General features: G+C 37.6%; 1 protein-coding gene across 1 annotated transcript; it reads right to left on the bottom strand.

The window, feature by feature from the left end:
- Positions 1–902: 902 nt before the first annotated feature.
- LOC145814723 (putative receptor-like protein kinase At5g20050) lies at positions 903–24,942 on the bottom strand. Its single transcript, XM_082911724.1, has 5 exons — positions 24,852–24,942; positions 22,918–23,090; positions 8,820–8,936; positions 2,514–2,703; positions 903–2,137 (listed from the first exon to the last, which is right to left on the bottom strand). Exons 1-5 carry the CDS (start codon positions 24,940–24,942, stop codon positions 903–905), a joined length of 1,806 nt encoding a protein of 601 aa, XP_082767850.1.
- Between the last annotated feature and the right edge of the window lie 1,996 nt (positions 24,943–26,938).

The following is a 26,938-nucleotide window of genomic DNA, read 5'->3' as shown; positions in this document are numbered from 1 at the left end:
GCTGGATACCAGTTTGATTACAAATCTGATCGTTGACTCTGCATTTTATATTGACCTTTATTGAGATCATCTCTGTTAGTATATATAGAGCATTTTCCACTTGGATTTTTATTGCACACTTCACTTGAACAAAACAGAGCAGCCTTGCAAGAGCAGTTACTTAAACATGTTGCTTGAACTACTCAGCATGTTTGTGTATTCATAGTATTTGACCTGACATGGATGGATCTAGGGAGGGTGAAGGGGAGCGGTTGCACCCCCAAAATTGTAAAAACTATGTATATTATATGGGTAACAGTAGGTAACATTGTTTAGCTCTATGAGCTTGTGACATTTTGAAGCTTTGCAGGATAAGGGAGTAATTTCAGAACATCCAAGATTATGGTGCTTACCATTTATCTTCATCAAATAGGGCAAGTGCAATCCACACTGGCCACGCTATCGTACCATATCTACAGCAAACTAGTGGTGGTTCAAGGGGTAGGCAACTTAGGCACCCAATTAGGCACTCTAAGTATATATTCACTACACAATATATATACATGAAAGACCTTAGAGGATTTGGGTGAGTGAACATGCAATTTTACCACGACCTTTCACTAAATTAAACATAATTACAACTCTTAGATAAGTTTTGTAGAAATTTCAAACCACAACTAGATTGTAAGATTTACTAGTAAAATTTGTACAAGGCTTAAGTTAGAATGGTGCGAACAGGGAATTTTACAAAGCCTTCATGGCATGTTTTGACAGTTTTCTTCTCTTGTAATGTAATGTTTGCAAATCGAAATCCTAAACTTATCAGTCCAAGAAAAAGAAACAGAAAAACAAAAACAAAAAAAGGAGAGAGAAAAAGAAAAACTTTAAACTATCAACTCAAATTTGTTTGTAGTCTACTTTCTTTACCTTGGTCCTAATAAAGCTGATGCAAATAAAGAAGTAGCAGCACCAATGTGATCCTCTTGGTTACCAGCAACTGTGATTGCTCTTGGTGCAACAGGAGTTATGAAGCTATAATCCAAATTGCTTCCAACATCTACAGAACCTTTCAAGACCTTCACCACCACCGACATAGAAGGTCTCCTGGAAAAATCACTTTGTAGACACCACACAGCAACCTTCATCATCTCCACAACTTCTGCTCTATGTGTTTGCATGTCACCATTGTATTTACCAACGATATCTAAAAGTTGTTCCTCTTCTGCTTTCCTCTTAAACAGACCCAGTAGATGCATATCTTTCTTAGGTTGAGATCTATCCAAATTTTTGCGCCCACACAACATTTCCAAGACCACGACACCAAAGCTATAGACATCTACTTTTTCAGTGATAATTGAGCTCAACCATTCGGGAGCCAAATAGCCTGGTGTTCCCCTCATCATTGTTACAACTTGGCTTTGGTCCTTATCAATTAGTTTTGACAATCCAAAATCAGAAATTTTCGCATTGAAGAGTTCATCTAAGAGGATGTTTTGGGGTTTGATATCTAGGTGAAATATCTTTTGCCTACATTCCTCATGGAGATAGGTTAGTCCGTTGGCTATATCCATGATGATCTTCCTTCTGGATTGCCATCCAAGGGTGAGCTCCTGGTGCCTTTGGAAGATCCATGTATCTAAGGATCCATTGGACATGTACTTGTAAACTAGAAGCCGATATGATTTTTCAACACAAAATCCAATTAATCTCACCAAATTGACATGGTGAATGTTGCCTATTGTCTCAACTTCAGCAAAGAATGACTTCTTAACTTGACTAAAACCATTGAGATGCTTCACTGCTACATTAGTGCCTTCAATTAATGTCCCTTGAAACACTGACCCAAATCCTCCTTCTCCAAGCTTTTTATCGAAATTGCTTGTCATGGCTCTCAACTCTTCGTAGGAGAATCTAGTAGGCATCCCCAGTACTTGATCGACAAAGAACTCATCAAATCCTTCAGATTCTTGTTTGTTTGTGAAAAAGAAAAAGGAAAAGGCAACCATAAAAAATACTCCAAAGAAAGCTCCAAGACTGGATCCCAATATGATTTTGACTTGCCTTGATTTCTTTTGAGGAGAATCTGTTGGCGAAGAAGGATTAAGATACTGTGTATCCCGAGATTTGTGCACTTTAAGAAATACAGTAATGTTATCAACTGCTCCATCATTTTTTTATAAGTGACAAGACTTCAGACAGTAATAAACAACCTCTCTTTGAATCATATCCCACATGATATGCAAATAAAGCGTCTTTGCACGAAATTTTTTTCAAGCAACTCATCTTGCAATCTTTTAACTTTGTTTTTCCATCCAAGTAGTAAATGTTGTTGTATGAAAATGTGTATTTTGAGTTGAAGTTGAAGTAACTACTATTCTTAAGCTCCAAAAGGGTGTGATATTGCAAATGGTCACAAGAAATGGGTATAACAAGGGAACATCCGAGGTTGGGTTGCGTATAATTTGTTAGCTTGAAAGTGCTGCTGCCAGTGGCTTCCTCAAGACAACTGTACTGTCCATTTGAAGAACAGATACCGTAATTGCCACACGGTATGGGATACCCACACTCACCGCCACGAATTTGTGATGTCAGCAAATCTACCACCACAGTCCAATTCGAGTTTACTAACTGATACACCTTCAAATGCCCACCCGGTTCAAACCACATGAACTGAGGTGATGATGTTGATGCAGCAGGGATTAGCTGCCCGTTGAAGCTTCCATTCTCGAATTTGACATCATTTATAAAAAATAAATATGATTCAAAATAGGGCAAGGGTGGATTGGATTCCACATAAGCCAATAGACTGTAATCCTAAACTGTAAGAGAATACAAACCGCAGCTCTAGTTGGATGCAGATGTGCGGGAGGTGAGCTTCTGCCCAGGAACCAACGTCTGCCCAATAAGTAAGGTGTCACGACCCCATTCCGCCCCTAGTAGAATGGTGCTGTGATGGCTAGTAATCCGAGATTACCAAAGGCCAACTTATAAAAATTCGCACACAATCAGAGTATAAATATATGGGGCCTAGATGTGCGGAAGCAAATTTAAATCTAAGTAGTCCATAAGAGTTGTGCATAGATCAAATGAAATGACATACATCTTTTCAAGGTCTTACAACTTGAATACAAATAAAATAAGTACATAATACATCTTGATCAAAAGGCTTCTCAAGCCAACATAAACAAAAGAAGTAAACTACAAGCAAAGAAGCATGATCTTCAAGATGCTACAAAAACGCGAATCCAAAACAAGTTACAAATAGTCATCTAGGCGTCGCCGCCTTCTTGCTCATCACCTACATATATATAAGGAGAGGGTGAGCTTGGATACTTAGTGAATGATATTAGTAATAAAGGGTTAAATGAATGACATCCGAGATCTTTATCAAAACAATACATAATCGTAGCTTGTAACAAAACATGGGATGAATCAAGTTCATCAATCAAATCTTTCAAATCATTCTTGGGATGTTTAATAACATCTACATAATACGATGCAATGACATTCCAAAAAACAAACCCACGTGGAAAAGCGTCAGTGGCAAAACAAGGGTGCAGTTGCATTATAGTCCCCTGGCACTAAGTACTTTCAAAACAAGGGTGCAATTGCATTATAGTCCCCTGGCACTAAGGACTTTCAAAACGAGGGTGCAGTTGCATTATAGTCCCCTGGCACTAAGGACTTTCCCGAGAATGTCATCAACACAAATATAATACTTGATACAAAACTAGGGATAATCATTCATGCTTGATCAAATACTTTTCCAAAACGAAGCAAAGCTTTATCAAAACTTTATAACATATCTTTATTAAAAATACCACTCACTTAGCTCTTCAGGTGTGGGGATTACAAGCAAGGATCCAAAACCTACAATTACATAATAAACCCCATTGAATGCACTTCAAGAAGTCAAGAAGAGATGCTCAAAGACGGATATGAAATGCATCCCTAGACAAGCTTTACATGTGTGCAAATGATCTCGACACTTCTTTCAAAACTAAGTCAAAACAAAGCAGTTATGTGTTGGGAGTCAGACACTGTTTTTCATCTCGGAAAACATGCTGGGTACCAACCAGGTCTTGGGCGAGGTCCCACTGTTTTTCATCTCGAAAAACATGCTGGGTACCAACCAGGTCTTGGCCGAGGTCCCACACCCCTTGGTCGAGGTGTGTTCCCGACGACCACATTCAGGGAAATGAAGTCTGGGAAAAATCTGGGTTTCCTTTGAAGAACATGAAGAACATGAATGCTAAAATCATAACTTCTTTATTCAAAATCGGGGTTTTCATGGGATGAGTTCGAAAACATGGACCTGGGTACCCATACTCGAGGATCTTATGAAACAAACACAAAAACATGGATTTTGATACAAACTTTCGGATCAAAACATGGTTTTCTTTCAAAAACACAAGAACATCATTTTCTCTTTCTAAAACAAACTTTAAACCAATGCATGGCTCATGAATCATGCAATGCGATCAAATAAGCATGAAGAACAACGAGAGCAAATCAAGAATCTAACCTCAAAACACGGATCTAACGTCTCAAACTCTAAGGATCAAGCTTGGAAATCTACTTCTCTCTCAAGAACTCTTCTTCCTCTCTTCCTAGAGCTTCTCTCTCTACCATGCAAAGGATATGACAAATGATGTGGGTTTCTCTACTGCTAGCAGACTTAACCCTCTACTGGGACACATGGCAATGCCGGATTGGATTTTCTCAAAAAGGTGACTGGATGACAAGACAAGACCATGACAAAGTGTGTATAACAAGTAAGGTGACAAGGGCACTCTGGCATGCAATGACCTCAGGTCAAGTCACAGGCTTTGGCAAGGAGGTTTCAATGATCTATGCTAGGAAGGATAACACTTGGCCTGGCTGTGCCACACCTCGGCCTAGATGTGCCATACCTCGGTCTAGGTCATACCAGTCTAGGAACAAGATCACCAGGTGCTGGGATCAAAGATCTAAATTACCTAAAGGGTAACATCTCGGCTTAGATGATACATATCTTGGCCTCGGTGATACACACCTCGGCCTAGATGATGATATCTCGGCCAATATGCCGGGGTGAAGGTGGAGGTCAGCCAAAGTGGTTCCAAGATGGCCCTAGGTGTAAAAGGTCCAAAGGCGTGACCTAGGCTTAAGATGACCTCGGCTACACACACCAAGCAAGGGACAAAACATACAAACAATACTCAAGCCAAAACACATAGGTACAAAACAAGACGGAAACCTTACTTTAGGCAAAACAAGTCAGAACCACAAATGCAGCTTAACGAAAACAAAACATGCAGATGCACATGAACATGACTAAGACGAGGATGAGGGTCACTACATAAGGAGTCAGTTAGGTGATCAAATGACTGCCAAACCGTTGCATTGTTTCGATTGAAAAGGACCAGGTTTCCCAATTCGGTTAATTTCAAGCCGACTACGGACTTTCTTATGGTATTGGTAGACCATACAAAAGTGCCATCGGAGTCTCTCAAGATCAAATCTCCATATTCAGTGAATTGTAAGGTGGCGTTAATTTGAATAGGTCGTTCCCGATTAGCAGACCAAACTAGTTCTGGTGCATTTAGCGTGTCATAATCAACGTTGTCGAAGATTACAACACCAAAGAGGCATGAAGCATTAATTTCTTAAGTATGGCAATAGAAGCCATAGACCAATTTTGGGGCTGAGTCATCAGATAATCCGTAGAGGACATGTGCCAGTTGAGGGGGTCGTTGATCCAAGAAGTAGATAACTTCGCCGTTAGAGATGGAGATGAAGATGGAGATAGAGATAGAGGTTGGGCATTGTTGAAGGGTGAAGAGGCTGCGAAAAAGGTGATAATAGTAACAGTAGCAGCAACAACATAATAATAAATAGTAGTACAACAACACAGACCCATTGGTGGTGGTCTATGTCTATACATTTAGAGCTCAAAGGGAAGAAGAAGAAGAGGAAGATAGAATAAAGGTGAGCTGTGAACTGAAATCCAGAGATTTCGTGACAACGAAAAAGTGCATTTGACATCACCCTTATTACAACCACTCTTAGGCCCTATTTAATTAGCGGTATTCACAACAAGACATTAATAATCTCATGAATTAATATATGATTAGTTATTCAATTATATTAGTAAGATAATTATTTTTTATGTATTCATTTTTTTTTTCATGCCTGAGAATATGATCCCTCCCCTTTTAATATTAAAAATTCGTCAATTTCATGAGATTGAATGCCCATCATATATATAATTCGATTAACATATAACCAAATATGAAAATGTGAGTCCATAAACTAACAATTCCAATCTTATACTATAATTCTACTAATCAAACAAATCCTTAAATCACTATTACAAGAATTATTATTAGAAATATCACTGGAGAGAATCTTGGGTCCTTGTCTTTCAAATGTTTTTCACTTTCCCACACCTTTTGTTTGGTCAAAAAACATGCGCACACAATAAGTTTTGTTTACATACACAAACGATTTTAAAAACCGAAATCCTTTTCGTTTGTGTATTTTAAGTGTAAGATTACTATAAAAATATGCAATATTATTATAAAGCGTATAATTTTATTTTTGATAAATTTATTATAAAAATTCGCAACATAGCTAAAAAAATATGTAATTTTTATGGAGATATGTAAGATTGGTCTCTACTAAGTCATGATGTGATTTTTATTCCCTCAATGTGTTTATACTCCAGTTTTAATAATGCTAACATTACTATTTGATGCAAATAATTATAGATTGTGTCACTGGTTTTTGTCATGCTGTAATTTCATGATTTTGAAAAATCTTTTTGCATAGCTCCCACTAAAAGAGGAGTTCAGAAGTATATGAATCAACTACATTCCAACGCAAGCAACACAACCTCTACCCACTAGCATTTATACAGATATTTCAATTAAGCATCTAGCCTCATGGTATGACAATGGATATGATAGATAACATGAACATAAGTACGCTAAAACAAAAAATTCACATCTAGTACTCCTCGATGGCAAGCAAAAGAATATGTCAAAGATGTATACATGATCCTATATACAAATATCTAATGCAATATATGCACAATATGCAACTAACAATTCGGTTACTAATATATATAATTTCGTGTACTTGTTAATCTCATGGAATAAATTCAAAAAATTAAGTAATTTTTTAGAATTTCATGAAAATGACCCTCCTAAATTATATAGTTGAAAAGAATGCCAGCTGTATGGGAAACCCCAAATAAGACATCGCTTTTTTCGGTTTTTTTTTTTTTTTGGTCTTTAGTGATATTTTTTCAAAATTATGTCAATTTTTTTTCCCCCTTGTGTAGAAGAATCTAAAAAGTAAATAAAAAAGCCAAAATGAGCACACACAAAAATCTACTATTTTTTGCTATTATCATTATCATTATTCTTTCATTCTTCATTTTTTGAAATTTTTCTGTGACAATTCTCTGAATTTTTCTGTGATCATAACACAGAAATTTCTCATTCACTCTGATTTTTCTCTGTGAAATTTCTCTTCACAAAAAATTTGTTTGAATTTTTTCTGTGAATCGAAAGTTCTCTATGCTCAAAATTTCTCTGTACTAAAAATTTCTTTGTGAAAATGTTAAGGGACCTCAACTATTATGAAAATTTTGCATGTCTTTGATCTTATAAAATCTTAATATCAGGAACTTCAAACTAGAAACCTCAAAATACATAAATTGAGTTGTTATGTGTATTTTTTATTTTTTTTAAATATAAAAATTAAAAAAATTGTAAACTCAAATAACAAATTGTAGATTTGTTTTTAATTTTTTTAAAAATATCTTCGCTTTCTTCACATGAAATATGGTTGTATTTTTTTTTCTTTTTTTATTTATTGAATTTGTTTGTGTATAGTTTTGCGAACAATATTATGTATTATGAGTAAAACGAAAATGAGAGAGGTTAAAAATAAAAATAAGAAAGCATGAAATAGATAACAATGGATAAAATTCGTGTGTGAAATTTGTTTCAAACCTATAAAATAATAATGTAAATTTCATAAATTCGTGTCTGAATCTTGCCCATTCTAACTTCCACTTTACTCACTATTCTTTCATTTCCAATCTTTCTATATTGTCTATTGATTCATCTATTTTATATTTTTGTTAAAAAATTACCAGCACCTCAATATAGTTTGATTGGTTACAGATAGCGATGATGGCTAGCGGAGATAAAAAATAGAGACATAGATTAGTTACATATAGTGAAGTAGGTATAGATAGATATTGGATTTTTCTATTTTACAGGTATAAATAAAGAGGGCTACTATTTGCCCCCACCTAATTACTTTGACCCACCCATTTTTTTGAACCCCTCACTCAGCAAAATGAAACCTTTCATTTTCTCTTTGAACCCCCACTTTAATACCAACTATACCCCTAACCCCAAACCCAAACCGAAACCCAAACCCCAACTCTGTGTTCTTTCTTTGTTTTCTTGCATTCCAATCAAGTATGAGTAAGAAACATAGCAAGAGGAAACACCCATCAACAATGGCCACCATTAAAACCACTATCACAAGCTATGGCGAGTGATTTCGTGGTCATATGTCTTGCCCTTCTCCTTCTCTCTCTTCTCTCTTTTCTTTTTATTTTCTTCTGAAAACCTTAGATTTTCATCTATCTCTCTCTCTTGCTCGCTCACTCTCCCAATAGATGGGAAGGCCACGATGGTGGAGTGGGTTCGACAACATGGTGCTAAACGAATCCTGAATATTTGGCAACACAGTGCTAAATGGGTCGATCTCTCTTCTCTAATTCAGATCTGCAGTAGGGCTATCGGTGCTTATCGGTGGAGGTAGTGGCTGATTGCCTGGAGGGAGTGGTGGTTGCAAAAGTGAGGAGTGGTTGGAGATGATGGTGGTTGCGGCGATGAGGGGTTGTCGGAGATGATGGTATTGCTGGAGGTGATTAGGGTTGGAGTTAGAGTCTGTAAAATTAGGATTAGAAGATTAGGAATTAGAGTAAAAGTGAAATTTTAGAATCGGACAAAACTGGAATTAAAAAAAAAAGAAGAAGAAGGTGGGGGTTCAAAGAATAAAGGTAGCGGTTAATAGCAATGCTCTAAATAAATAAAGGGTAACACTTTGTCCCTTTGTGTTTTGTCATTTTTTTATTGTACCAGTTGAATTTTTTTTTTTCCCATTTTAACCTTTTATGTTTCAAGGTTTTTTTTTTCCAATTTACTCCTAACTACCACGTTAACTACCACATAACATAAAAAATATATTATTATATAGAGATTAGGGTTTGAGTAATAATTTTTTTTATGTCACGTGATTGTTAATGTGTCATTTTTTGTCTAATTTCAGATATAAATTAGCTTTTGCAGTAAATTAAAAAAAAATTAAAAAATGAATGGCCAAAATAAGAAAATGGCCAAACATAAAAAGGACAAACTGTAATTTATCCATAAATAAATCACAATACAAACCATAAATTATGTGATACAGTTGGCGATTATAAATTGTAAATTATATTGGTTGATGGGCAAACTAATAAGATTTAAAAAAAAATAAAACAAAAAATGAAGAATTTTTTTTTCTACACCAATAAACAAATACATATATTCTAATTTAAAATATAATGATTTTTTTTCTTATCAATAAAATCATTAATTTTAACAATTTTAATAATCAAATATGCATACTTGATGTGAATTTGAAGTTTTGATATAAATTTTTTCTAGAGTTGACACACTTATCTTATTGTTTGTTTATTACTATTATTTTTTAAAATCCAGTTCATTATAAAACTCATAAATAATGACATAGATCATTATAATTTTAAGTTCGTATTGTGCTAACTTTAAATTTAAATTAATAGATTACTTGTCATATTTATTAGCTCTCAAATTTGAATTTTGAAATAGATTAAATTACTTTTCTAAAAGCCATAAATCAAGGAATAATGAGTTTTCTTTAATGCTTAAATGAGAGCTAGCGAATAGATTTTTTTTATTATTATTTGAAATAAAAATTTAAGAATTTTAATTTGAGACATTAGAGCTATGAGAATACTTCTCCTTAAAAATCCCCTTTTACATAGTGTATACATAGATATAAAATATAGATATGGTATAGCTTTAAAAAAAAATAAGTGAAGCTAGAGGTTCTAAATATATTGAAAAAATTACATGAATCTTGAGAAAGAAAGAAAATTTCCAACTCACAAAATATAACATCTTTGGCTTTTCAAGAGCACCTTAATATATTTGAATTAATTCTATCTGAAATCTAAACTTTGAATTAAGGCATAAGCGGTTCAGTTTGGTCAAATAGAGAAAAAATTTAATATTGAACCAAACCATTCAACCATTTAGCTTTGTTGGTTAATAAACTCAAATACACCACATACTACTATTTGGTTTTATCGATTTGGTATAGAGGAATAATTCACAAGATTTTAACGGGTTTTATAAAAATTTGTAAAATTTTACCTTGAAAATAAATAAAGAAAAAAAAGAGTCACTGCAAGAAATTAGCTTTTTAGGGACAAATTTATTCCGTCCCTAAAAGTGTAATATTTGTTGGAAAAAACTTTAGCCAACTAATTTTTCTTGTCGCGAAGTTGTCCCAAATGGCCTGTCTGGAAAAGTCAAAAAATGGCTTTTAGAGACAAAATTTTGCATTTGTCACTATAAATAGACTTTTAGAGAAAAAAATATGTGTTTGCAAAAAGTTTTGATTTTGAGACAATCAAAATTTGTCTCTAAAAGTCTAATTACAGTCCAGAGCAAATGAAGTAGTTGTGGAGACAACAAAAATTGGTTTTTAAAAGTTTTAGTTTTTGGGACAAATGAAAGTGGTCTCTAAAAGTTTTACTTTTTGGGACAAATGAAAGTGGTGTGCAAAGGTTATAATTTTTTTGAGACGACTAAAATTGGTCTTTAAAAGTTTGATAATTATTTATTTATTTATTTGGCTTTTTGATTTTGTAACAATTATTCTAAAAATACTAGTTTGAACATCAACTTATATTCCTTTCTTGATTTCTCAATAACCAAACAGAAAATATCAAACACATCACCAACCATGTGTTCATCTCCAAATTAAAATTCAACTACACCGAAAAAAAAAAATGCTCATCACATTCAAAGAGGCTTAATCAAAAGATATTTCAATAACAAACAAATACCATACTATGATTCATTAGTATGTAATATCTTGATTGTATATCATAAACTGACAGAGATTTCAAAAGTATCATTTCCAATTTATAATGTTAGTGCCATAAGCATTGTTTGTAGCATTCAACTATTCAATGAATAGATTGTAATTGAAGTTATATCTACCTACACGTTTATCCTTGTGCCACTTCATGTCAGTAGCCGTCTTCTTGATATGAATAGCCTTTGTAGCCTTGGTTTTAAAGGAAAGTATCGCAGAACCTTTGGCGCTTTGCAAGTAGGACACTCATCTTTATTTTCATACACCTTCCAAAAAAGTGCGCAATCATTCTTGCATACATGTATTTTTTGATATAGTCGAGGCACAAATCTTGCATTATTTGTTTAGCCTCATTGTAAGAGCATGGAAGTGTTTCACCAATAGGAAGTGCCTCCTTAAACAATTTCAACAACATCATAAGTGATTTGTTGCTCCATCTATTAAATATCTTTAGATATAGCAACTTGAAAAATCTAGAAATCCCCTAGATGTTGATTTGTGATTATGTATCAATTTTAAGCAGAATATAACAATCCTAATTAAACAATCAAGACAAAGAGACACAACGATTTTAACGTGGAAAAAGCCACAATTGGACACCTCCAACAGTGATTAAAAAACCACGGGCAACAGCCACAAAACAATCCACTAAGAAGATTTAAAGGAATTACACAGGTATACTCTCAATTACCTAGCGAATCCACGCCTAATTGAACCAACCTCTATGTGCCTTTTCCAACCCGTCTTCACCTCGGAATTGTCTTTACGATGAGCCACCCCGACATCCACCAAAGCTTCAGGCTCGAATTCTTCAGAATCCACCGAAGAACAACTCTCTCTTTTGTAGAACAAACAAGACCTTTGATGTATACTCTTTAAAACATGAGTTGAATACTCAATCAAAACATCAAAGAAAACTCACAAAGTATCCCCAGATATAAACCCTAGAACCCAAAAAGAAGATCAGGAGTAGTTATCCTAAAATCTGACCCAACACGTGAATTTATAGAGTCTGTCCCGCGATCTCCGCTCGAGCGCCCAACAGCCCGCTCGAGGGGCTTCAGCAAAATATGCGCGTGATATAACAGAGGTCCGCTCGAGCGTGAAATCACACAGCTCAGTACTTTTACAGGCGACCAAAACTGCTGGAACCAGGGATTCTCTGCTCGAGCGGGGTAATGTCCGCTCGAGCAGACAGGTAACTTGGAATGCATTTTTGCATTTTACTTCGGGGGCGCTGCCCCTCGACCCCGCCGCGGCGCTGCCCCAGACCCGCCAAGGGGTGCTGTCCCCTGGACCCCTGCGAGCTGACCGGGTAGCTCGATCCCCGTCATAATCAGCGAAGTGGCAATCTTGAAAGCATTAGCATCACAAATTTCTCTGAAAGGCACAATTCGGGTTGGATTCGTATCTAAAGACTCATAGCCTCACTGAAATAAAAATGTGAAAATAAATACAACTGAAAGGAGTTTTGTCAAACGGGATTGCCAAGATATAAAACCTAACACAACTTAACCATGAATGATAGTTTGGAGAATCGTTGGCAATCCGAATACAAATCTTGCTCTACATCCCTCATTAATCTTGCAAATTTATTTGTTTCTCCACCACAACTACTAAGTAAATACAACTACTAGATGCTTCTCCCACACAACCAAATATGGTTGTTCCACTTCGTATGTCATGAATAACTTCTCGCACCTCAGTATTGGGGTTACTTGACTTCTCTGTCACATTGTCGAGATATTCGTTATTTTCATTTTGTGAGTCATCGTTGTCATTCAACTCAAAACCTTCCCTATGATACACCCACCTAGTGTAACTTGTGACCACCCATATGCATACAAATGAATTTCAACTTCCTCTATGATTTTTTGAATACGGTTGTTGCATCTATAACATGGACACCAAATCTTATCTGCCCTTGGTTTCATATGATCATGAGCAAACAAGATAAATTCCCTCACCCCATCAATGTACTGAGGTGACCTTCTATTATGAAGTTGCATGCAACTCCGATCCATGGTGCAAAAGAACTAAAGAAGAAGGAGGGAAACAAAAAGAAGAAGGTAAAAGCTTAAAAAATAGGATATACTAAAAATAAGAAATATGATGCTAGAATTTTCGGCTCTAATAAAACAAGCGAATCAAAATAAATTTAACAATGCAATCAATTGAATTAGCATCTACATTTCCGAATAACACAAATATAATCAATCAAACAAATCAGGATTAGATCAGACCATATCTGTAACGCCCTCAAAATAATAACATTAAACCCATCAAATAAGACATGCGTTGACGTATAAACAAACCACCTTCTATTATTCATTAGCGTCTCCTTACATAAGTATTACATGTAATACATCAAAAGTAAAACAACAAAACATGTCCGCCTCTAGCCTCCCAGCTATGTCCTTGGAGGTGGCATGCTTCCTGTACCTGAAAATGATATTCCCATATAGGGTGAGCCACAGCCCAGTAGAAATACACTAAACCAACCATGGACAATGACTAAAACATTAGCAATTGATAGTTGGTCACCACTGATTCAATCACATAAATTACATATTTATGTCAACGACTTACAAGTCCCAATTACTTTTCATTTTCCCTTTTTTCAACAGATAAGCATGCTAGCTCTATCATCATTTCCACAGATATGTATAAAAACTATATCTCACATTCAGATAAGCATAAAAGCTATATCCACATTCTCAACAGATATGTATATCAACAATATCCACAGATAAGCATACAAGCTGTATCCACACTCTACAACAGACATGTATATCAACAATATCCACAGATAAGCATACAAGCTGTATCCACACTTCACAACAGATATGTATATCAACAATATCCACAGATAAGCATACAAGCTGTATCCACACTTCACTTCACAAAGATAAGCATATGAGCTCTATCTTCACTTCTCTAGACAAGCATATGAGCTCTGTCTACGGAGTACATCCCCTATCTCCTCCAAATACCTATCCGGTTTAGAGGTCCATCCCCTATCTTCCCCTAAACCGCGGAGTACATCCCCTATCTCCTCCTCTACACATAACGTATATAAACACATTGGTTCTATATACAATCACACAATACAAACAATTAATGTATTCTAGCAACTGTCAAGTTCCATAACACATTCCATTGATTAGTTTCAGTTTGCCTAATCAACATACATTGTCTACAACAATCACGACTATCCTCCACCGATAGCCCAAAGCAGTTATTTCTAAAACAGAAAATAAATGCACAAATGGATATTCAATCAACATTTCATTTCCTCATTTCTCATCAATTAATTATCCCAATTAATTAAACAATGTAATTAGGCCATTTTCCATAATTATCATTTCAACCCTTAGGTTCCATTTCCATCAATGATTCAACAATCATTCCATTTTTCTATGCCAAACATGCATCTAGGTTTATTATGAATGAAACCCCAACTTTTGTAAGAATTACACAAAAGCCCCAAACCTTTACAAGATTACCAAACCAAGCCCAACATCTCAAAATACCAAAATTTAAAGACAAAACCCATAGAGAGGAGTAGGTTATCCCTACCTCAAATTCGGAGTCCCAAAGGAGAAGACGACAAAACTCAACGTGCTCCAAAACCCGAGATTTTCAGATTAAAATGAAGCCCTCGACGATCAACAACTTTTTTGTAAAGGCCAAAGGTGAGTAAATCACTCCTACTAGATCAAAACCTAGAGAGAAGGTAGAGTCTAGAGTGAGAGGCTCAACAATGGTGATTTAGGAAAAGTAAGAGAGAGAAGAGAAAGTGAAAAAGTGATTTGAAAAGTCACAATTTCGGGACTTTAACCCAGGTCTCCGCTCGAGCGTAAAACACCCCGCTCGAGCGGCCACTCACAGACTTCCGCTCGAGCGACCAACCTCCCGCTCGAGCGCAGAATGCACTCGCTCAGCACTTTTGCAGAGCCAGACCCCCGCTCGAGCTCCCAACCCTACGCTCGAGCGTACAATGCTGCACAGGAAAATACTGAAAGGGTGTAATCTCCGCTCGAGCGCCAAAATCCCCGCTCGAGCGTACAGGCCAAAAATCTGGGCAACTAGTTTTGGTTTCTAAACTCAACCAACCCGTAACAAATCCGCCCAACACATCCTATAACTCAAATACGAAGTAAAAAGGATGCAAACAAAATAATAAACAACTACCAACATCCACGGATACATGTCCGGATCACAGTATAACAAGGGTAAACCCGGGATCGCTATAACCTCCCCCCCTTAAAGAATTTCGTCCCCGAAATTAAACACAAGTTTTCAAAAACAAGTTCTCCTCCATTTTAAACAATGTTACATTTTAACATTCAACAATTCGACCCATTACCGGTCATTCCATCCCTTAAACAAGAGACATATCACAATATGTAAACAACATATGTACTTTCAACATGCATCAACATTATGCACTATCCTTCCAATTTCAACAATATATTCAACAGATATAATGTTACATTCAACTTCCATATGAGGCAAGTTCCAAAACATACTACCAATAGTCAAAACATTTTCAATGTTTCACAACTTAAGACATATATAAAAGCTCTTAAGTTCAACAAAAATGTAAAATTTAAATATAAGATTACATATCAACAAACAAGTCCGGATATTTCTCACGGACTCCCAACTCACGTTCCCAAGTGGCTTCCTCCACTCCGTGATGTTTCCACAAGACTTTCACCAAAGGAATGGTCTTGCCACGCAGGACCTGATCCCGCCTATCCAAGACCCGAACCGGTCTCTCCTCATACGAGGCATCCTCATCTACCTCTAAATCGCTCCAATCCAGCACATGTGATGGATCTGGCTCATACTTCCGAAGCACACTCACATGAAACACGTCATGCACTCCGGATAACTGCGGTGGTAAGGCCAATCGATAAGCAACCTCGCCTATCTTCTCAAGGATCTCAAAAGGACCAATAAACCGAGGGGATAACTTCCCACTCTTCCCAAACCTCATCAGACCTCGCCTAGGTGATATCTTCAGAAAGACATGATCACCTACCTCAAACGCCAAAGGCCTCCTCCTACGGTCGGCATAACTCTTTTGTCGACTCTGGGCTGTAGCAAGCCTCCTACGGATAAGCTCAACTTTCTCCGTCGTCTCCCTAACCAACTCCGGACCCAACAAAGGTGCATCACCCACCTCGGCCCAACAAACTGGAGACCTACACGGTCGGCCATACAAGGCCTCAAACGGTGCCATACCGATGCTAGACTGAAAACTGTTGTTGTAGGCAAACTCTACCAATGGCAAGTGCCTCTCCCACGTCCCACTGAAGTCCAGGACACAACCCCGAAGCATATCCTCGAGGATCTGAATAGTACGCTCGGACTGCCCGTCAGTCTGAGGATGATAAGCCGTACTAAAGGTCAACTTAGTGCCCAAGGCACTCTGCAAGCTCTGCCACAACCTAGCAGTAAAACGAGGATCTCTATCTGAGACGATCGTCACTGGGACCCCGTGCAATCGCACTACGTCCCGAATATACAAATCGGCAAGACAATCCACCGAATCTCTCACGCGCATAGGAATAAAGTGCGCCGACTTAGTCAACCGGTCTACAACCACCCAAATAGCATCACTACCCCGCTGAGTCCTCGGAAGACCTACAACGAAGTCCATAGTGACATGCTCCCACTTCCACTCGGCAATAGGCAAGGGTTGCAACAAACCCGCTGGCCTCTGATGCTCGGCCTTCACTTGCTGGCAAGTAAGGCACTTCGATACGAAAACAGCCACATCTCTCTTCATACCCCGCCACCAAAACTGGCGACCCAAATCCTGATACATCTTAGTACCTCCCGGATGCACCGCAAGGCGTGAATGATGAAACTCTCGGAGTACCTCCTCTCGATGAGACTCCGGCACAAACAGACGGTCTCGGTATCTCACACTCAGGTCGGGATACACCGTCAAACCTTTCTCAACCTTCCCACCAGAAATCTTCTCACGGAGGGATTCTACCTCAAGGTCGCCCCTCTGAGCCTCTAACACTCGAGTCACAAGTGTAGGTTGCGCAACAACAGAAAACAAGGCCGCAGCCTCAACGGATTCGCCCAGAAGCAAATCAAACTCTCCAAGTGTTCCCAACATTTCCCATTCCCGGATGGCTATACAAGCTACATCACTAATGGTTTTCCTACTAAGGGCATCGGCCACAACATTGGCCTTTCCCGGATGATAATGCAACTCAAAATCATAATCCTCGATGAACTCCATCCATCTCCTCTGCCTCAAATTCAAGTCTCTCTGTGTAAACAGATACTTCAAACTCTTGTGATCCGAGAATACCTCGAACTTCTCACCATAAAGGTAGTGCCTCCAGATTTTCAAGGCAAAGATCACAGCTGCTAATTCTAGGTCGTGTGTGGGGTAATTCTTCTCGTGTATTTTCAACTGACGTGAGCCATAAGCTACCACTTTCCCCTCTTGCATCAACACACAACCCAAACCCTCTCGTGAGGCATCACAATAAACCGCATAACCCAACCCTCTCTCCGGAATAATCAACACCGGAGCGGTGGTCAATCTAACTTTCAACTCTTGGAATGACCTTTCACAAGTCTCACTCCACACAAACTTGACTCCCTTCCGAGTCAGTCTAGTCAACGGTGACGCTAACCTGGAGAAATCCTTCACAAACCGACGGTAATACCCAGCTAATCCCAGAAAACTGCGGATCTCAAACACACTCTTAGGCTGTACCCAATCTTGTACTGCCTCTGTCTTGGATGTATCAACAGACACCCCTTCCCTAGAAACTACATGGCCTAAGAACTTGACTTCCCTCAGCCAGAACTCACACTTCCCAAACTTGGCATACAGCCTATGGGCTCTAAGTAACTCAAGCACCACTCTCAAGTGTTCCTCGTGCTCCTCCTCAGAAGGCGAATAGATAAGAATGTCGTCCACGAAGACGACCACAAATCGGTCTAAGAACTCCCGGAAAATCCGGTTCATCAAGTCCATAAAGACTGCCGGTGCATTGGTAAGCCCGAATGGCATCACCAGAAACTCGTAATGGCCATACCGCGTACGGAATGCCGTCTTCAGAACATCTTCCTCCCTGACCCTCAACTGATGGTAACCCGATCTCAAGTCTATCTTAGAGAAACAACGGGAACCCTTCAACTGGTCGAACAAATCATCTATACGGGGCATAGGGTACTTATTCTTAACCGTAGCCCGATTCAACTTCCGGTAGTCTATACACAATCTCAAGGCACCATCTTTCTTTTTAACAAAGAGGGCCGGTGCTCCCCACGGTGAAACACTAGGGCGAACAAAACCCTTATCGAGCAATTCCTGGAGTTGAACTTTCAACTCAACCAACTCTGCTGGAGCAAAACGGTAAGGTGCCATAGAAATCGGCGCCGTACCAGGCACTAAATCAATAGAGAACTCTATCTCTCGGTGAGGTGGCAAACTAACAAGATCTTCGGGAAAAACATCCGAATACTCACAAACCACCCTCGGTAACACAATCTGAGTCTCAACACACTCGCTACTCTCAAAGCTAGCAAGTAACCCACTAAGCTCACTTCGCCCTCGCGAATCATACCCCGGTGGCAAAACACTACCAACCCGGTCTCCCAAGAAATGGAACCACTCCCCGCTCAAGGTACACAACGTGACCCTCTGGCGGTAGCAATCAATAACAGCCCGGTATGACGATAACCAGTCCATACCCAAAATAACATCAAAACCCTTCATGGGCATGACAACAAACGGAAAAGGAAGTCTATAGTCGGCGACCTCTATATCACATCCTCTGACACCCTGTTTCAGGATCAACTCACCACCCAAAGGCGATACCACACAAATAGGAGATGCTAACTGTGCTAACTCCAATTCCAAAACAGATGCAAATGCAGCAGATACAAAAGAATGAGATGCACCCGTGTCTATCAACACACTAGCAACCGAGTTGCAAAACAGAAAAGTACCTCTCACCACCGATGGAGCCGGTACTAAATCCTGCGCGGTAACAGCATACACGCGCCCCGTAGGCCCCTGGTCTACCTGCTCACCTCTCTGAGCAAAAGACTGCTGCACAGACTGGGATGACGAAGCTCCCGGATTGGCCCTCGAGGCCTGCACAGACTGAGCTGGCTGAAAACCCTGCGTCTGCCTAGAACCAGACGCTCCCGAAGTGGCACTCAACTGTGGGCAAAACCTCTTCATGTGCCCAGGTTGTCCGCACTGATAACAAATCAAGAGCTGCCCCCTGCCCAAACTCTGACTCTGCGGTCTAGCTGAAGAAGAAGCAGCTTTCTGACCCCCACCCTTCTGCGGGCAAACAGATACCTTGTGACCCAGCTGGCCACACTTGTAACAGGTGAAATCCCCCTGACCACCTCTCCCGGAGCCTGCACTCGGCACTGGGAAGGTCGATCTAGCAACACCACCCTGCGACTGCTGAGGGTTAGAACCCCTCTGCCTCCTGCCATCACTCTGACTATCTTGGCTCCTCTTGGAGCCTCTCTGCCCCTCATCCTCTTCCTGCATCATAAGCTCCATATGAGCTGCAGCATCCACCAGGTGTCTATACTCTCGGATATAAGACCCACCAATTCTCAACTTGAGGCCCCGCCTCAACTTCCGCTCAAACTCATAGCAACGGCGTTCCTCAGACGCCACCAGTTCAGGTGCAAACCTAGACAGACTGGTAAAAGTAGCCTCAAACTCGGCCACTGACAAGCCCTGCTGATTAAGCCGGCTAAACTGATCTCTCAGCTTCTCCCTAGCTACTGCTGATAAAAACCTCTCCTGAAAAGCATTCACAAACGCCTCCCAAGTACCACCAACACGAGCTTTCTCGTACTTCCACCATTGACCCGCATCTCCCTTCAGTTGGAAGGATGCCAAGGTCACTTTCAGTGCTCCGTCCTCGATGCCAAGCATCTCAAACGTCTTCGTTGTCTGTTCGAGCCATTCATCTGCCTTAAGCGGCTCTTTAGGATCCCCGATAAACTCGTCCGGATTACACCGAAAGAACTCCCTCTTCAAGAAGGAAGGCCCTGCCTCAGCTGCCTGATTCCCAGCCCTAAGAATACCCAAAGCTCCTGCTATCTCTCTGGCCAAGGCACCCATAGCCTGCTGACCCACTGGTTCGGCCACATTGGCCTGCCCCACTCCCTCCTGCACTGCCGGAATCTCACCCTGTGACGGTACTTCCTGCCTCGCAGGTCTACCACGCCTAGCACCTCTTCCTCGTCCTGACATCCTAATAAAGGCAACACAGAACGTTAGCACATTTATAGGTGTGCCGAAACTAAACACTCACGTCCTAATGCATGGACAAGTGTAATTCACTCCACATAAGCACATAAACACATAAGCACTTACGAATTTCATTTCCGGATAATGATAGTCCCGAGACGTCACTAGAGTTCCGGTTAGAAATAGCATTGATCAAGTGCTTTTCCAACAAGACTCCCAGAAACTCAAGGATCCAATCAACATCCCAGAAATTAAATCCCATACCCACATAGTCACATAAACATGTTATCAAGTAAGCACGTAGCATGTGGTACTACATCTAAGTCTCTATCAAGCGAGACAAACCCATTGTGATCCTAATCACTTCCCACGTACCCAAAGTATTCGAACCCGGTACGCTCTGATACCAAGTTGTAACGCCCTCAAAATAATAACATTAAACCCATCAAATAAGACATGCGTTGACGTATAAACAAACCACCTTCTATTATTCATTAGCGTCTCCTTACATAAGTATTACATGTAATACATCAAAAGTAAAACAACAAAACATGTCCGCCTCTAGCCTCCCAGCTATGTCCTTGGAGGTGGCATGCTTCCTGTACCTGAAAATGATATTCCCATATAGGGTGAGCCACAGCCCAGTAGAAATACACTAAACCAACCATGGACAATGACTAAAACATTAGCAATTGATAGTTGGTCACCACTGATTCAATCACATAAATTACATATTTATGTCAACGACTTACAAGTCCCAATTACTTTTCATTTTCCCTTTTTTCAACAGATAAGCATGCTAGCTCTATCATCATTTCCACAGATATGTATAAAAACTATATCTCACATTCAGATAAGCATAAAAGCTATATCCACATTCTCAACAGATATGTATATCAACAATATCCACAGATAAGCATACAAGCTGTATCCACACTCTACAACAGACATGTATATCAACAATATCCACAGATAAGCATACAAGCTGTATCCACACTTCACAACAGATATGTATATCAACAATATCCACAGATAAGCATACAAGCTGTATCCACACTTCACTTCACAAAGATAAGCATATGAGCTCTATCTTCACTTCTCTAGACAAGCATATGAGCTCTGTCTACGGAGTACATCCCCTATCTCCTCCAAATACCTATCCGGTTTAGAGGTCCATCCCCTATCTTCCCCTAAACCGCGGAGTACATCCCCTATCTCCTCCTCTACACATAACGTATATAAACACATTGGTTCTATATACAATCACACAATACAAACAATTAATGTATTCTAGCAACTGTCAAGTTCCATAACACATTCCATTGATTAGTTTCAGTTTGCCTAATCAACATACATTGTCTACAACAATCACGACTATCCTCCACCGATAGCCCAAAGCAGTTATTTCTAAAACAGAAAATAAATGCACAAATGGATATTCAATCAACATTTCATTTCCTCATTTCTCATCAATTAATTATCCCAATTAATTAAACAATGTAATTAGGCCATTTTCCATAATTATCATTTCAACCCTTAGGTTCCATTTCCATCAATGATTCAACAATCATTCCATTTTTCTATGCCAAACATGCATCTAGGTTTATTATGAATGAAACCCCAACTTTTGTAAGAATTACACAAAAGCCCCAAACCTTTACAAGATTACCAAACCAAGCCCAACATCTCAAAATACCAAAATTTAAAGACAAAACCCATAGAGAGGAGTAGGTTATCCCTACCTCAAATTCGGAGTCCCAAAGGAGAAGACGACAAAACTCAACGTGCTCCAAAACCCGAGATTTTCAGATTAAAATGAAGCCCTCGACGATCAACAACTTTTTTGTAAAGGCCAAAGGTGAGTAAATCACTCCTACTAGATCAAAACCTAGAGAGAAGGTAGAGTCTAGAGTGAGAGGCTCAACAATGGTGATTTAGGAAAAGTAAGAGAGAGAAGAGAAAGTGAAAAAGTGATTTGAAAAGTCACAATTTCGGGACTTTAACCCAGGTCTCCGCTCGAGCGTAAAACACCCCGCTCGAGCGGCCACTCACAGACTTCCGCTCGAGCGACCAACCTCCCGCTCGAGCGCAGAATGCACTCGCTCAGCACTTTTGCAGAGCCAGACCCCCGCTCGAGCTCCCAACCCTACGCTCGAGCGTACAATGCTGCACAGGAAAATACTGAAAGGGTGTAATCTCCGCTCGAGCGCCAAAATCCCCGCTCGAGCGTACAGGCCAAAAATCTGGGCAACTAGTTTTGGTTTCTAAACTCAACCAACCCGTAACAAATCCGCCCAACACATCCTATAACTCAAATACGAAGTAAAAAGGATGCAAACAAAATAATAAACAACTACCAACATCCACGGATACATGTCCGGATCACAGTATAACAAGGGTAAACCCGGGATCGCTATAATATCATCAAAGCAAAAGAAACATCAGATTAAGCATCAATATAGAGAATTTACGAATTCTTCATACACAGCTTTTCCGAATACAAATGTCAACTTAAAAAGTGACTTCCTACTTCCTACTTCCTTACACAAATACCCAAACCATGTAGTACTATCCTCTACTTCTTTTCTATGGAAAATATAACTAGAATTACAAATTCTTACATGATTCATATCCACAAATGCATCTATATCAAATTTTATACAATAAAAATATTAAATAAAGCAGAAATTATAAATAAGTGATACCCTAAAAAAATAATTAGTGGAGTATCACCGACTATATATGCCTTGTTTGGATCTTATATTCAAAAGATGATATTTTGTGGTTCATGGTTTAAAAAAAAAAACTTCATACTCCACATTTCAAATCCACTCTTTTCATTGGTTAGTTTTATATAAATTTATCTCATTTTTGCAACATATGATTCTAAAACAGACCTACAACATACAAAAGAAATCAAATGCACCTTCAAGGATCTATGAAATATCATCAGTCTGTTAAAAAATTGTGAAAACTAATCAACTAATACAAATTGCGATTGCTTCTAATAACAACAACATTCACTGTAAAAAGATCACTGAACAATGTATGATAACAAAATGCTGATAATGATGTGATAAGATCAAAAAATGCACGATTAAGAGATTTTCTTATACTATGAACCCTAAAAACGAAAAATGCTTAATTGTTGACGATTACTATAAACACCTCACTGAAATAGATGGATTGAGCAAACACATGAATCTATACATGTATACAAAGCCATGTACGAAACCAAGGGCTAAAATATCAAATCGATTATATGGATACATACATGTATGTATATACATATATATATGGTACCTGATTGGAATCACTACCGGAGAGTCACCAGGAAATCGAAGAATCGAGGAGAGATGAGGCGGCAACGGAGTGATCCAGCCTTGGAGAGAGATGCTATGAGACTCCTCGGGGATGAAATTGTTGCTGAGATCAGAAGCAATCAATGAGATCCGTGGAGAAGAACCATTGCATTTTCGAGAGAAAAAGAAATTAGGAATTTTGAGAGAGAGAGAGAGAGAGAGAGAGAGAGAGTGAGTGATAAAACTTGGATGCTTTTTTTTTTTTTTTTTTGATAGTCCCAACTATTGAGTTCAAAAATTAACATATAAAATAAAATAATATATGATTTGGGTTTATTAGGGACCAACTAAAATTGTAGGTAAAAGTGACTGATCCTTTTACAACCAAATAAATTTGTCTAGAAAATGTAACAACATGATTAAATATATATATATATATTTAAATTCTTTCATTTTGTCCTTAAAAGTATAATTTTTGCTGATAAATTATTTTTGTCCCTAAAAATTTGTCTTTAAAACCTTAATTTCTTATAGTGAGTAAAATTGTTCTATAAATGTCTTCCTTTACAAAACATATATTATTTAAATATATCTTCTAATGTATAAAGAATTAAAATCTAAAAATATTTAAATATAATATAATATTTTAGACAATTCAATATATAATAATGTAAAATTTTTTTAAATCAAAATAGATCACACATTTTGAAAAATAGGACTGCAAATCAAAATTTTAATCAATCTTAAATTGTTGATTAGTTACTTTTAATGAGTCTGAACTACGCTTAAGACAAAATGACATGTTACATCCAAATTGACCGACCACATTATAAAGAGCTGAACTTGTTCACCCTATGAGTATATGTCAATAGTACACACTTTTTGGTATAAACTAGTAAAGATTTGTCATTTTACTGTCCGTTTATTTGGATAAAAAAATATTTTTTGATGTTTGGTACAATGAAAAATAAAAGTCAATGGAAAACATTTTTTTGTGGTCAGCACAAAATAAGTTTATATAGGCAAAAAATATTTTTGACTTTTAAAAACATTTTTTGAACAAAAGTCTTACTAATGTCATCACATTCCACTGCCACTCTCACCTCCATTACCACACCACACCACCATCATCATGGCCACTTCACCGCTGCCACCGTCAAGCCACCATGCCACAACCTCCACATCCACCTCCATTTTCCTTTCACCACCATTACTAAATATATAAAAAATATATTTTAAAAAAATATTTTCTTCATTTCACCACCATTTAAAAATATTTTTCACTCAAATAAACGGAGAGTAAGATAAAATCATTACATTGCTTTAAATATGAAGTTTAAATTTTTATACTAATTATATTTTGTGTATTATTCCACCAATAAAACGAGTGTGCGAACAAAGTTATAAAAGTCATGTGGCATTAATTTTTTTTTTTCCAACTCTAGAATTTCTATGGTCCACTGCACTTGCACAGACATAGCATTTAAACTTTCTTATCATTATTTTCTTTTGAGTTTGACCCACCACATGATAAAAATCATTCCACACTTGTAAAAATTATCCTATTTTTGTAAATACTAATTTGAGAAATTTTATGATATTATCACTAGCGACTCAAGATTATTAGATTTCTTAAACTGAATATCAAAATAAAATTTTATCTAAATAAGTCTTTAAAAAATTAGAGTCTTCAACACTAAATTTTTTTTTGAAAATTTTCTTATGGACCTTAGTCGACAGTTTAATTGATCTAATGGTCAAGTCACCTCTGAATTTTGCACCTTTCAAGCATTGCTTGATGTAAGATTTCACTCATTGTTGACCTTTTACTAAGTTGAAAATTGAATTTTAAGTTAAATATGAAAAGTTACCATCCAATTAAAAATTCTACCTTTTTTTTTTTAAAATGACAATATTTTTTTTTATTTTAAAACCAAACCCCACAAAAAATCAGAGTAAGTCATAAGTCGACCATGCATGATGCACAAATGCACGCCACAAATTAGTCTTTTTAAATTTTTATTAATTCTTCTTTATATGTTGACCCACCGATTAACAAGTCATGGTAGCAAAACTTTTTCCAACTATGCACTTTCTATGATAATGCCTATTGTCTACTTACCCGTACTAATTTTCTGCCCCTGTTATACACGATTTTTGTTTCAAATTTGATTTTTTTGGTAAGAATTTATTTGAGAACTGATTTTTTTAATAATTTTTTTGATTTATTATGAAAAGATATATAAAAAAAAGAATAAGTTAAATGTTTGTATTAATTTTTTTGATTTTTTGCTATTTTAGCCAATTGTCAATGCATGGATCTCTCATGATATTTGAAAATAATATAATAAATAATATAAATTTGACATAATTATATTGGAAAAATGCTTTGGAGCTCTAAATCTTGAGCTCTAAAGCCAGCTCTAATGAACTGGCAGTGAGCTCTACTGTGATGTGATATTTTGGTCTTGGTTTGTTTGTTTGTTTGTTTGTTTGTTTGTTTGTTTTTTTTTTAGTGCTCTAAATCATTGTTGATTATATTGGACACTTCTAAAATTTTAATTCATATTGTCAATAATACGTTAATCATATGAATAGAAAAAAATAGGGCAAATTACCAACACCCTCCTTGAGGTTTGACTAAAATACGAATTCCCCCCTGAGGTTTGAGAAATTATATCATGCCCCCTGAGATTAAATTTATATTTGCATAACAAATTGTCCCCTGAGGTTTATATTTGCACAACAAATTGTCCCCTCATTTGTTATGCAAATATAAGTCTCAGGAGGCAATTTGTAATTTCCCAAACCTCAGGGGGGAGTCTATATTTTAGTCAAATCTTGAGGAGGGTGTTGGTAATTTGCCCCAAAAAATAGTATTGTCATATCTTTTACGCTAAATACAAATTTTATTTCATGTAGCTTTTTGTCTTTATATCGTCTGCATTATTTCGGTCACTTTACCCAAATTCAAATGGAAGTCGGTGTAATTATACCAAAAATACTAAACTTGCCATTTTTTTTTTTCTTCTAAATCTCTCAGGGAGATCAGTGTAATTTATTGGAAGTTCATTTTTTTTTTTTTGGATTGCTATTAGCATCTATCTATTTTCTTAGGACCCCCCTCTCTTCCTTTTTTTTTTTTAATTCCAATTTTGTTCAAACATAAAATTTCATTTCTACCCTCATT

This window comes from Camellia sinensis, unplaced genomic scaffold, assembly GCF_055761805.1.
Source record: "Camellia sinensis isolate YWXY unplaced genomic scaffold, ASM5576180v1 Unanchor12, whole genome shotgun sequence".
Lineage (NCBI taxonomy): Eukaryota > Viridiplantae > Streptophyta > Magnoliopsida > Ericales > Theaceae > Camellia > Camellia sinensis.
Note: the sequence above shows the minus strand (reverse complement) of the source record. Positions and strands in the feature narration are given on the sequence as shown.